Source organism: Urtica dioica, chromosome 5, assembly GCF_054948205.1.
Source record: "Urtica dioica subsp. dioica isolate 48M chromosome 5, U.dioica_male_clone48M_v1_H2, whole genome shotgun sequence".
Lineage (NCBI taxonomy): Eukaryota > Viridiplantae > Streptophyta > Magnoliopsida > Rosales > Urticaceae > Urtica > Urtica dioica.
In genome coordinates, this window is record NC_142760.1 from 33,019,045 (window position 1) to 33,033,999 (window position 14,955).

Here is a 14,955-nt window from a genome sequence, read left to right on the forward strand (position 1 = left end):
AGAATTTGAAGAGTTCGTGAACACTGAAGAATATGAAGATTTTGTAAAACATTTTGCAGTACCATCGGGACAGGGTGAACCATCGAGACACGGTGAACAATCATGTAACTCTCATAAAGTTGTACCACCAACAGATTGCGTGCCTTACTCATGGAAAGCCCCTGAGTTCACAACCAATGATTTTGTCAAGGAAGAACATAATGACGATCCAAGTCGGTTGCCAAATTCTTCGACAGGTATTAAGAATAAGATGTACTTATATTCTTAAATGAAAAATGTAATGTTATATGTATTATAACCATTGAACCATTGAATTCAATAGGTAGCACAGAAGATATATACCTTGGGAAGGAGTTTGAGTCCAAGAAGCAGATGAAGCAAGAGATTCATGTTTTTGCTCTAAAAAATAATTTCGAGTTTAGAGTGAAATCCTCTTCGAGAAGTAGATGGTATGTCATATGCAAAAATGAGATGTGCACTTGGAAGCTGAGGGGTGTTGTTCAGTGGTCTGAAATGTGGCAGATTACGTCGTACGAGAGTAGACATTCTTGTGCGCGTGTGGTTCGAACAGAAGGACATAGAGGAGCTGCACCATGGGTTATTGGTCACGTCTTTAAAGATAAGTACAATATTAGCTCTATGGCTGAGTATTCGGCACATAACGTAAGAGAGGAAGTCAAGACAAGATGGGGTGTTGACATCTCGTACTTGAAAGCTTGGAGAACCAGGGAGAAAGCGATTTCATACGTAAGGGGTACGCCAAAAGAATCTTATCAGAAGTTAGCATCTTGGCTATACATGTTGGAGCAGAAGAACCCTGGGACTCTGACTGCGTTTGTGAAAGATGGCGATAGATTCAAGTACGCGTTCTTTTCTATAGGGGCGTGTCGTAGAGGATTCAAGTCTTGTCGACCGGTGATATCACTAGACGGTTCATTTTTTAAGACAAAATACGGTGGACAGTTGTTATGCGCAATTGCGATGGATGCTAATTCACAATTATATCCACTTGCATTCGGGGTAGTAGATAGCGAGTGTCATGCTTTGTGGATTTGGTTTTTGAGAAAGTTGAGAGAAGCTATCGGTGAAGACGTTGAAGAGTTGGTGTTCATATCCGATCGACATGTTAGCATCATTCATGGCGTCGAAGTGGTGTTTCCCGGTATCCCTCATGGAGCATGCTTCCATCATCTCAAACTAAATGTCCAGCACAAATTCAAGACCGATCATTGTGGAATTGAACTGTATGAAGCCGCTTATGCCTTCAATAAGAGGGCTTTCGAAGCTCATTTTCAGCAATTGAGGAGAAAAGATGTCGAGATGGCCAAGTATCTCGAGGAAGTCGGTTTTGATCGGTGCGCAAGAGCATTTTTTCCTGGAAAACGGTAAAACTAAAACTTTTCCCTTTGTCATTACAAGTGTTTTAACTTGACCGTCGCTAATATGTAACTGTGTATATAGGTACGATATAATGACAAGTAATAATGCAGAAAGCTTCAACAATAAGACGAGGAATGCTAGAACGTTTCCAATTACCACGTTGCTTGAGTTTATTAGATTCACACTTCAAACGTGGTTTTTTGATCGAGAAGAAATGGCTAGAAAATGTGATACAAGACTGTCCCCGAAGTTTCAAGACAATCTCGCCCATCTAAACAGAAAGGCACAATTCGTCAATACCTATGGACTCGGTATGTATGAATGTCATGTAAAAGACAAGAGAGGTGACTTTGATGTTGATTTATTGAGAAAGACATGCACGTGCGGCCTACCACAACTACTTGGAATCCCATGTGAGCATGCCATTGCATCTGCACAACACATGAGTGTCGACATCTATTCTTTATGCAGTCCTTTCTATTCGAAGGAAACATGGATTGAGATGTACAAGGAATCCATATATCCTGTTGGGAACGAAGACCAATGGAACGTTCCGGATGACATAAAGAACATGAAGGTGTCAGAACCAATTGAAAAGAAACAAGCCGGTCGACCGAAGAAAAGTAAACAAGGAAGGCGCAGGGTCAATCGTTATCCTTCGCAAGGCGAAAAAGTTGTTATTCACCGCAAATGTGGTAAATGTGGTGGTATGGGCCATAACAGGAAGACGTGCACTTGGAGAGAGTGACAACATTTATCTTTTATTTTGTTTGTTTTGAATTAAAGACGCATTTCTATGTTGACAACTTTTGTACGTGTTTTGTTGAATATTTGTAGTTTAAGGTGAACTTCATCTTTATGTAATTTCATATAATTTATATCTACTATTTATCATATATTTTCATAGCGAACAGTAACATAACATTTTAAAATATTTAATGACACAAAAATATCCAAATATTTAATGAATACATATCATCGCCCTTCTAATTGGAAAAATAAATCGGTCGACCATTTCTTCCTGAACGTCCTCATGTTCTCGCTTCGAAGTGTATCGAACCCCACGCCAACAAGGATGTGCTCCACATACTTGATTGCGAACATCCCGCAATCACCACTGAAAGACAAAACCACAAAATTTATACACAAAATACTCTTAATCTTGTTCTTATTCAAATTACATACCTTGTCACACATTGTGGCACTTTTTGATCGACTAGCCATCGAAATTCAGGAAGTCGAATTTCGCCGCCATCTAGTTCTCGCTCCGCATTTGGATGCTCGGTGAACATCCCCGACATTGCCATAACCGTCGGCAACGCTCGTCTCCAATTCTATGTTAACATAATAATGTTATAATAATGTAAGATAATAAATAATCTCGGCCCATTTTCCGTATCTGTTAGCCATTTTCCATTTTCCAAAAGGAGCTTGAAGAAGTCGGTCTCCACATCAGCGACCTTCACATAAACTCGGCCCAAGAACTTTCCCTCAAGTTTAGAAGTGCGGGTCCACTTCACGCAGTCATTCCAATCAGAAGTTTTTGCTTCCTTCAATGGTCTGAACGGCGTTACCCGCACCTCCGAGGAGTATTTCGGCCGCGTCGGGTCTGTGAAATCGGAGGGAAAAGTATCTTTTCGGTGACGCTTCTGAGATGGTGTTCGTACCGAGTCGCTTTCCGACCTCAGCCTCTTCTGCGCTAGGGTTGACAGTGGTAGCGTCTTTTCCGATACATCGACCCGTCGTGAACGTTTCCTTTTCGGAGAGGGTGGCTTCTTCGACGATGGAGTCGAAGAAGGCGGTATTGTCGAAGAGGACGGCTGTGAAGGAGGAGGAGGAGGAGGAGGTGGTGGAGGAGGACTAGGAGAACTAGGAGGACTAGGAGGACTAGGGGGATCAGGAGGACCAGGAGGAGGAGGACTACGCGATCGATGTCGACGGCGTGAACCAGCTTGCGTAGTTGGTAACGGCCCCGGAGGTAAACCTGTCACGTCCTCGAACATGATGTTTATCTTCTCAAGCATGTCAAGCTATAAATTGTGACACAAAATACTGAATAAGAAACTAAACATTTATAGAAACGACTGATTAGAAACTTATTTATTAAACGAAAATTAATACTAACCTGAGTTTGCCTCATTCTTTCTAGCCTGCGACCGTTCGTACTCATTGCTCTCAAGACGGTTGCCTGAGAATTTATCATTTGATTCCACATATTCTCCGTCAAAGCCCACGGAGCAGGATGATCGGGTCGAGCGGGAGGTGCGGGATGATCGTGACGAGCGGGAGGAGCGGGATGATCGGGACGAGCGGGAGGTGCGGGATGATCGGGAAGTTCGAACTGAAATGAATAATAATAAACTACTTACTCCTTAATAAATGATAAACTAATCACTACTTAATAAATTATAAACTAATCACTAATTAATAAATAAACTACTAACTACTTAATAAATTATAAACTAATCACGTATTAATAAATAATCTACTAACTACTTAATAAATTATAAACTAATCACTAATTAATAAATAAACTACTAACTACTTAATAAATTATAAACTAATCACGTATTAATAAATAATCTACTAACTACTTAATAAATTATAAACTAATCACTAATTAATAAATAAACTACTAACTACTTAATAAATTATAAACTAATCACGTATTAATAAATAATCTAGCCTAACTAATTAATAAATTATAAACTAGAACTTACGTCGGCTTCGTCATCGTCTTCATCACTCCACAACTTCTCCTCTTCGTCTTGTCTGAGCACGCCGGCTTCTTTCGCCGTTGACTCTACTAAGTCAATCTCTTCCTCGATATTACGTGGCTCAACCACGTCTTCGCCTTCAGTCGGATAGAGTGATTGACTGAGTTGCGTCTCTAGTAGCTCGAAGAACTCGCGCTCTCCGGTCCGTGGTCTCAACATCTGAAAAACACCGAGCTACAAGACAACAAAATTTATTAAAATTTATAAGTTAGATAATTGTAGTTATAAAATATTTTTAAAAATTATAAATTACCGTTTTTTTGAGCAAAACCTTCTCCACGTCCTTGCGCGTGATCACTCGAGTGCTTGACCAAGAATTCATCCTCGGTACTCGAACACCGGCGTTATTCCCGAACTGCTGACCAATCTCCGGGATCGCCTCGAACGCCCAATATTGCACCGCGTGCAAATTCCCTGATAGGGAATACTTCGCCTCCTTCTGTAGGACATTCTCTTTGAGAGATTTCTCCTTTACTCGTTTGTAGTACCGCAGCAAGTTTACTGAGAGGGAAGACATCGTCTCAGCCCACGAGATGTTCCCCCATGGCAGAGAATAGAAGAACGGCAAATCCTCAACCATGTATAGGTACTTGTCGTTGACTGCCTTGTTGTGTTCTAGTCCAAGGAGATATCCCAAGACAAACACACATAATCCAAGCTTGTACGCGTCGTTTGGATCTTGACATGTCTTGAACGCGCTAATCAAGGCGTCGAACTTGGCGTTTGACACGCCGTTCAAGTAATCTTTAATGAGCCTATCGCTCCTCCGCTCATTCTGCTCCTCCTTCGATGGACCATCTTCCATGCTCATTCCGGTTATCAATGCGTATTCGAGTCTCCCGAATCTCACGCGTTTATTTCCTATTCCGAAATGAATCTCCCCCCTTTTTGTTGGATGGATCTTACGTAGAAGAAGAGAGTGTAGAAGTACCGTAGAAAAGTTTAGTGTGCTCCCTTCGAAGAATTGAGCGAAGGGACTCTCCGCGACCCTTTGAAGTAGACCGAGATCGGTGAATTTTTCTTTCACCGTCTTAATATGCCCCGAACCACCGTACGTGATTCGACCGGCAAAGTCGTGGTCGCATAAATACGTCAATTTATCCTACATATTTAATTATCACAAAATATTAATAGAATTAAACATAACTCCATGAATTCATAATTAAAAAAAAAAAACAACAAACTTCATAACTCCAAGAATTCATAATAAAAAAAAAACTAATTATATAAAACAACTAATTTGTATGTTGTTCATCATTTAAAAAATATACTTACAAAAAACAATTGTTGTTCATAATAAAAAAAATAATTAATCATTAATTAGAAAAAAAACAACTATTTATGATGTTCAAAATTAAAAAAAACTAATCATTAATTACACAAACAACTAATTAGATTAATTATGTTGTTCATCATTTAAAAAAAATACAAAAAACTCTTTATTTATCTTAAATCATTTAAAAAAAAAACGTCGGAATTTCCGATACATCGGAAGAGGTCGGAAAGGGTCGGAAAACGTCGGAACTAGTCGGAAATTTCCGATGAATTCCGATGGGATTCATCGGAAATTTCCCAGAAATTTAAAAAAAAAAAAATTTCACCTCCAAATCTCATTCAAATCAACCTAAAATAACTAACAACCACTCAAATCTTGTATCCTATCATTCCTACTCTAATCAAACCATGAAAAAACTATAAAAAACTAACCTTTTTTGTCATTTGGTGAAGGTTGGAGCTATGGTGGTTCGGTCGGAGGCGTGACGGAGCTTCGGTCGGAGGCGTGTCGGAACTCGTCGGAATGGGTGTGGTTGGCGTCGGAATGGGTGTGGTTTCGTCGGAATGGGCGTCGGAATGGGTGTGGTTGTGGTTGGAGAGAAAGTGAGAGTGAGAGAGTGAGAATGGTGTGGTTGGAGAAGAAGATAGGGTTTATTTTGAAATAAGGGTATTTTTGTCCGAAATGTGTCCAAAAGTCCAATTTTGGATATTTTTTAAGTAACGGGTCTAATGGTGATATTTTCATAGTTTTTGGGTCTAGAAAATGAAATTTCTCTTTGATTATCCTATATAATCAGATTGATTGAAAAATTATGTGTTGTTCTACAGGGATATAAACTAAAACTAATTGACAAGTATGTATTTCCGTTATTTTCGATTTTAAAACTAATTGACGATTAATTAAACAAATATATTATTCAAATGTTATTCCTTTGATTGTTCTGAATCGTTTTATAAAATCTTGTTAATGGAAAAAATATTTTTTCTTTTACTTGAATATTAAAGTAAACTAATTTGACAAACATTATTCCTTTTAAATTGTGATTGTTTTATATAATATGATGATACTATTATTATCAAAGTATTAGAAATTAGTATGATACTATTATCATGACGACTCTTATCTTTAATTTAATAACTTCATCGTAATTTTATATATTTTTCTTTTATAGTTCAAAATTGATATCTCTTTTTTTTATATGGTGATAATATATAGTATAAATTGTGTTTAATTGGATCGTATTCGTGATACTACTCGTAACGTTTTAGTTGGGTCATATTCACGCGGGTCAATCGTGTTTTGTATCGATAATTTAATAATCGTGTTAATTAGATTTTTATCGTGTAACCGTAATCATATCATTTTGATCAATTATTTAATCGTGTTAACGTATTTGATCCAATTAAGAATGAATCTATTTATTGAGATTTAAATATGTTTACCGTGTCATAACCATGGACCAAATTATCGATCTCTAATCCCAACATACTACCATGTCTATTATACTATTTTCTTTATCCATAAGGGAAAATAACACATTTATACCCTGTGTTTTAGTGAAATGTCGTGTTTAACCCTCGGTTTTCAAAAATGTCGAGTTCATACCCTCTGTTTAACTAAAATGACAAAATTATACCCCATGTTTAACTAAAATGATGAAATTATACCCTGAAATAGACAACAGTGTCACGAATATTCTTTTTATTGACTTTTCATTGACGTTGACTATAATATGTATATATAAACACCAATTATCTTTATTCATTCGCGCCATATATGTAATTTATTTAAAAACTAAAAAATAAACAACAGTCTCTTAATCGTGAAGAACACAGAAAGAGGCAAATGGGTAAACATCGATAGTTGATAGTCATCAAAATCGCATATTCGAACAGAGAATCCAGAATTTAGAGTTACAATTCGAACACAGAATGGAGTCATTTCTTAGGAGGTATGAGTTTTATTATTTAATTTCAATTTAAGGCTATTTTTATTTCAAAATTGGGAATTTGGAAGTTAGGGCACTGATTTAGATTTGATTTGGTTTTTCTTATATAAGAGTTAATATCAATGAAAGGGAGATTTGTGACGCTGTTATTCATTTCAGGGTATAATTTCGTCATTTTAGTTAAACAGAGGGTATGAACTCGACATTTTTGAAAACCGGGGGTTAAACTCGACATTTCACTAAAACACAGGGTATAAATGTGATATTTTCCCTATCCATAATGATGTCACAAAAGGCACTGGGAATTAATGTGGGAAAAGAAAATAAAAGGGTAAAATTATTGATAAATACGTGAACAAATAACAAAAAATTAGAGGGCCCCACATTAGTGACGAAAGAGACACAAATACGCCATGTGGGTTAATAAATTATGAAAAAAAAAATAGACGAAACGTTTAGTGATCGTTGCTTTTAGTTTATGTTATTATAGTCTATTGATACGAAAATTTATATTATAGTTAACTAATTACCACTTGATTGTTGGGCCGCTTGAATGGAAGTTATAATAACTTATTTTTTTAGTTGTTTTTAGGTATTTTCTCAACAAATTGTGGCGGAGGAGCATGCTAATAAAATGAACATAGTTGCACTTGTAAAGCATACCAAAGTTTGAAATATTGGTGGTCGTGAAAAATGAAAATTGCAGTAATCGACGAAAATTGCAATGAAAATATTGTGCAAATTTGAAAAATTGGGTCCATGGAAATTTTGGTATAAAAAAAAAAATTACGGTAAAACATGAAAATTGCGACAAAAATAATGTTGCAAGATAATTTATAAAAAATAATGTATAAGTTTTTAAATATGTGTATTTGTTTAAAATAAATAAAATTAGTAAAATATAAATATACCTAACATTTATTTTCTTTTATTCTTAGCAGTTGTTTATAACAAGGTTGAAAATGCTTTTTTAGATGCTGTTTCGAGCATTATGATTTACGGAGAATCAAACGGAAAAAAAAAGGTGAAAAAAGGTAATTGATATGCTGTTTTCAAATGTTATTTTCCAAGGAAAATTGATATGCCGATGAAAAACCAAACATAAATAATGTTATATAATATGTTATATATACATATATATCTCTTTCAATCTTTAAACTTGAAATTTATGCTAATTCACTAGTACAAAAAGCAGCATTGGGTGCGACTTTTTTCGCACCTAAAGGTCGAAAGTCGCACCCATTGATACCTTTAGGTGCGACTTTAGGTGCGACAAAGTCGCACCCGAAAGTTCGCACCTAAAGGTCATGGGTGCGACTAGTCGCACCCGATGGTCATGACTTTTAGGTGCGACTTTTAGGTGCGGATTTTCGCACCCATATTCGCACCCATTAGTCAGAAAAGATGTGCGAAAAAGTCCGCGGGAAGGCCAGTAGGTGCGACTAGTCGCACCCGTTGGTCTACCCGCCAAGTTTTTGGCCTTCGCGCTAAGTCTTTGGGTGCGACTAGTCGCACCCAATGGCCTTCGCGCCAAGTCTTTGGGTGCGACTAGTCGCACCCAATGGCCTTACTTTTCTTTGGTTTTAGACATGATCAATCATTTCAGAGAGCATCACTAATGCTTTGCTTAGACTAAGAATAATATTGGACGTTTGACATGTCATCTTTTCTGTGCTCTGAGTATCTCTAGCCGAGATCTGAAACTTGTGCTAAATATAATATATTACAAACTGTACACAGCTCATTCCATTATCGTGTCAAATATTGCTCTTTATCTTTCTTTTTAAAAAAAATTCATAATAAATATTCTGGAACGACATGATGTACATTGTAATACCAATCTGATGCAGTACAGTCCCACATCGAACACGCTTTGACATTTCTGGAACGATTTGAGAAACGGTCCACGCACGCGCGACTTTGAGGGGGCGCACCGGTTGACTCGAGCATCAGTTTTGCTATTGGTGCCATTCGTTTCGAAGCTACGGACGTTATCTACGTGGAACGCTTTTCGAGTCTATAAACGAAAACTTTTCGGCTCCTAAAAACGCCATTTACTGCACTTAATTCGAGTTTAATGTTTTGTGTTAATTGTGTGACTTTTCGCTTTCTTATCTTTTGATTTTCTTTGCCTTTTCGGTTTCTCTTTTGGTTTGTATTTACTCCTCGTTTTCAGACCTGGGGAGGCAGTTTAATGGATGAAATATTATTACATGTGATTGTATTGTATCCCTAATCTAGTTTACAATTTTAATTTCATTAAACTAATTTTAAACTAAACAACCTATTCATGTAATTATTAGACTAATTACAATTCCTAATTGATAAATTACTAACTACAATTAACAATTAGACTAATTACAATTCCTAATTATTAGACTAATTACAATTCCTAATTGATAATTATATCAAATTAATTTCGATTTCAAAATTAACAATTTTATCATACTAACTACATTATTAATACATATATACATATAAACAACTATTTAATTACCTAATTAATTAACAATTAGACTAATTATACTAATTACAATTAATTAAAAACACAATTAAAAGGACTACGAGAGGCTAACCTGTAGAGCACGGCGAGGCTGCGAGAGGCACGACGGTGCTGCGACGGGGAGTTGAAGCGCGCGGGTCTCGAGCAGCTTGGCGGGACAGCGGCGGTGCTGCGACTTCTTGGCTGAGAGACTCACGGCCGGACTGAGACTTCTTCGCTGAGAGACTCACGGCCGGACACACATAAACACACCACACACATAAACACACACCACACACATACATGGGAACATACATAAACACACACCACACACATAAACACACACACACACACACACACATACCTAAACACTGAGACTTCTTGGCTGAGAGACTCACGGCCGGACTTCGACGGGTCGCGCGAGGAAGAGTGAGACTTCAACCTGGACGTGGCCGGGCCGAGGGTTTCGTTCTGCAATAGAGCACACGGGAACACACACCACACACATAAACACACACCGGTACATAAACACACACCACACGGGAACACACACAAACGAACACACACACACACACATAAACGAACACACACACACACACATACCTGAGAGACTCACGGCCGGACTTCTTGGCTGAGGCTTCGACGGGTCGCGCGAGGAAGAGCGAGGCCGGTCGGTTCAGATCGAGCCTGGCGCGAAGAAGAGCGAGGCCGGCCGGTTCAGATCGAGTCTGGCGCGAGGAAGAAGCGGTCCGAGGCTGAGAAGTGGTGACGGTCGGAGCAGGCTGAGAGAGAGAGCGGTGGCGGTCGCACCCAATGACACCTTTGGGTGCGACTATGTCGCACCCAATGACCTGTGTCAGTGGTTTCGGGTGCGACAAAGTCGCACCCATTTACATTTTCTAAAAAAAGGGGGAAGTTTTGGCCGCCGAAAATTTTAGATCATTTTGGTGCGACTTAGTCGCACCTATAACTTTAGAGAAAGTATTGGGTGCGACTAAGTCGCACCCAATAGTGGTACCACACTTTTGGGTGCGACTAGTCGCACCCAAAGTCAAAAAATTTCGCGAAAATTTTCCAGCGCTTAATTGATTTTTGGGTCCGACTATTCGCACCTGAAAGTCTTATTGGTGCGACTTTTAGGTGCGAATAGTCGCACCCAAAAGTCATCCGCACCGGAAAACTGTTTTTGTAGTAGTGTTACTACAAAAGTCAACCCTTAGGTGAGTGAACATTGACCTTCTTTCAGGAAGGCCGGATTATGTATTTCTGAATTACTTTTCGCTCAAATCATATCTCGAAGTCCCAAGACATATGTATTTAGGAAGCTAAAAGCAGCCATTAACGAGTGACTCAAAGAACATGGTAATACAACCTAGAAGTCCGTGATCACTTCGGGATTCAGACTAAGTTCTAGTGTGACCATCATAGCGACCCCAATTAGTATGTCGTAACGGTGCTTAAATGACACATCAACAATCAAAGTCTGTCCTAGCCGCACACTTACCACAAGTGCAGAATACAGACCTTTTGTTGAGATGAATGCAGGCCTCATTTCGTTGAGATGAGGGCAAGCTTCCTTTTGTTGAGATCATGGTAGGCCTCCTTTTTAATAAGATGGGGGTAGCGGCCCTTTTGTTGAGATGAGGACAGCCCCCCTTTTGTTGTGATAAGGGCAGGCCCCTTTTTTGTTGAGATAAGAGCAACCTTCTTTTTGTTGAGATGAAGGCGAGACACTTTTGGTTGAGATAAGTACGTACGAAAAAATCTTTCGTTGTGGAAGCAACGATGCTTAGGGCTCATATGTAAGGGAGCCTGCAATCAATCTTAACAAAATGAGGTCTGCTATCACCTTAACAAAGTGAGGCTCGTCTATACCTCAACAAAGTAAGGCTGGCCTCGACCTCAGCCAAAGTAAAGGAGGAATAGCCCATATTAGATGGCGAATTTACCCTTACTGTTAAAGCTGTACTATAAATACCTCTAATCACACTATCAGAAGGTAAGTTTATCCCAACTTAACAAAACTCAGACTCTCTCTCACCTCAGACCTTCTCTCTTTAGAATTCATAAGGGAGAACAAACGCCCCCAGCTCACATATCACTTGCACTAATGTTGAGCGTCGGAAGAAACCCATATGCACCCCTCTAGCTCACGTTTATCTCTTTTTCAAGTGATGAGCTACTGAAAACCTCTTTTCGGCACGGCAGAGGCGTCAAGTCGGAGGTATTTTTCCCGTTCGGCTACCTCACGGTCATATGGTCTGACCCTAGACCGAACCGCGGCCGGTGTAAGTGTTGATCCATTTTTCGGCATTGACATGTACCATGTAGATAGTTAATACATGAATGTGTGTTGCAAGTATAGCATATCGTGATTAAACGTAAATGTTCAATATATTGAACTGTTAATGAATAATGGTTTTTTTGTCAAATGAATAAAATACTTCGAATTATATGAAAATAGTGTGTTTTATTTATTTATTTATAAAGTAATGGGTTTGTGCCAATTGCAATTGCATACTATAGGTTTGTTAGAAATATTACGTAAATAATATTTATTTTCTGGGAATAAAAAGAAAAACTTGATATTATAATAAATAAATTAAACAACAACAATATTATAAACGAAAACAAGAAAAGAAGGCAAGACGCAAAATAAAGGCCGAAGACGGTTCGACAGTTTTCTTAAAGTAATATTGCCTCCCACATGTACCAGAATCGACGAGCAATTTACCTCCCAGGATACAATGACAGAAACGAGAAGAGTTTTGCACCAAACGAACTTCTCCGGCGAAATAGAAATTGTAACAGAACCGATCACCGACTACAAATAAACAAAGCAATTTTTGGAGAGAAAGAAAGAAGTAGAGAGAAACTGCGTTTATTGGTCTTTTTCGAATGAGAGCAAAGGCCTCCTTTATTTAGCCTTAGGTCTGAGCGGTTACACACACAAGAGCCATTCAAAACTAACTAAATAATGGCCTTTAAATGTATTAATATAGCTGTTACAAACCGTTCAGCATTAACGTAGCTGTTACAAACCGTTCAGCAAATAAAAAAGTAAACCTACTGATTACGTTTCTATTGGTATGCCACAACAGTACAAGGTACATAATTGATTCCCGTCATAACAAAACAAGTTATTTATGGAATTAAAATTATATGAAGTGAACTTGTCAATAAAAAGATAAGAATTGGCCCAAGCCCAAGCCCGAGACATGCCAAAACCCGAGCCCAGCCAGGCTCGGCGGCGGCGGCGCATGTGTATGTACGCACGAGAGGTTAAGAGTTAACCCACCCACACTCTCCTCTCTTGCACTTGCTTATCCAATAAAGAAAGAAGATAGTATATAAACACAACACAACACACTTACCCAACCCATGTGAGACTTTTGAAATTCACTTCATTTACACATAACAAATGTGATTTTTAAGCATACTTTGATCATCAATTTCACATTCATTATAGCTCCGATTTTGGCAAACTTATAATCGATATTCTATCCCATTCTGCAAGGAAGAATAATACGAAAGAATTATCAAATTCCGTTGAGTGGACCCCACTCAAATATTTGCCTAAAGTCAGCAGCCCATTTGATAATAAATACTTTATTATCCAAAATCTCTCTAATAGTCCAACAAGGTTTCATAAGGATATTATTTACGAGCATCAAGTTTACTTATTGAGTCCATAGCTCACTCTTTAAAAAATTATCGACGATGGCGATGTGATATAAAGCGACATAACTAGTGCAAATAGTTATATAAATTATTATTTTTTCTGATTATTTTGGTAATACTATTGAAATTGATAATTTGAGATTATGTTTTAATCAACGGATTTACATCAAATGATTTTTTATCAAGAAAATTTATTATCTTTTATTTTATCATAAATGTCATTGCTTATGAAATGGAACTTGGGTGATCCATGATCATGATGAAGCTTGGATTGGAATATTCCGAATGATTGATTTACAAATATATATTTCATATAACTATACATGAAAAAGAACGCTTTACAATAAACGTGTCTAGACGGACCAAATGGATGCACTTGATTTTTTCTAGTATGATATCCCATGTAGTGCGATAAGATTTTCCAGTGAACTCTGTTTTCTATGTAACAAACAAACATAGAATATATTACAATACAAATTCGTTACACAAATCATATACATATTTAAATTATTCAAATTTTATAATTATTATTTTGAACATCAAAGCTTGTGCAACTTAGCTAGCGGACACTCATCTTGTATTAATAATTAATATAAAGGGCGGTTAATATCTAATCTACTCTTTTCACCGGTCATTTTCATTATCATACACCAATTGTTTTCTTGTGATCTCGTATTATAAATAAAGGCATTGATATGTATAAGAAAAAAAAAATAGTTTATCTTAACTTTCACCAATAGTTCTCGTGGACCCGACTTTTGACAAAATTAATATTTTAAGGTTTGACAGTAATCCTAAACTTTCGAGACTTAGATGGCTTTTGTTTTTGTACGAATGTCCATATTCGCTTTGAAACTCAAGCCGAATCCCGCAATAAACTATTTTTGTTTATGGCCAAGATCTAAGAAGTTATTGCTTATAGTGACAAGCAACCTTCTACTTTTGACTATTATGATTTATGCAGTCGATTCATTTTAATTGTCAATGTATACTTAAAACAATAACTTCGATGGGCCACTTTAGAATTTCAATCTGATCATAATTTTAAACAAACAGTCAACATATATTTTTTATGCTCCTTATTACTTTTATTTATTTAATTAATCAGATTTTGTTTTTTGAAAAAAAAAATCAAATTTAAATCCCTAATTGATAGGACCTCTCTCTCTCTCTCTCTCTCTCTCTCTCTCTCTCTCTCTCTCTCTCTCTCTCTCTCCTTTTGTTTAAGTTTAACCATGTTCTATTTTTTGTTTCTCTCTCATTCGCATTAGATTCATCTTTCTTTCTCTGTCTCTCTCTCAATTTTCGTTTTCGTTCTCTTCAAAACTTCAAAAATCTATATATTTCTCATACAAACATTGGATCTTTTACATGCTAAAATTTTTGCCACATCAACAAATAGCTAGTTGAC

General features: G+C 37.3%; 1 protein-coding gene across 1 annotated transcript; it reads right to left on the reverse strand.

Annotated features, from left to right (window-relative positions):
* Positions 1 to 3,555: 3,555 nt before the first annotated feature.
* On the reverse strand, positions 3,556 to 6,196 carry LOC149397965 (uncharacterized). The gene is made up of 5 exons (XM_089614412.1): positions 5,865 to 6,196; positions 4,411 to 5,259; positions 4,101 to 4,331; positions 3,615 to 3,721; positions 3,556 to 3,568 (listed from the first exon to the last, which is right to left on the reverse strand). The coding sequence occupies exons 1-5, from the start codon at positions 5,874 to 5,876 to the stop codon at positions 3,556 to 3,558; spliced, it is 1,212 nt and encodes a 403-aa protein (XP_089470538.1). The 5' UTR covers positions 5,877 to 6,196.
* Between the last annotated feature and the right edge of the window lie 8,759 nt (positions 6,197 to 14,955).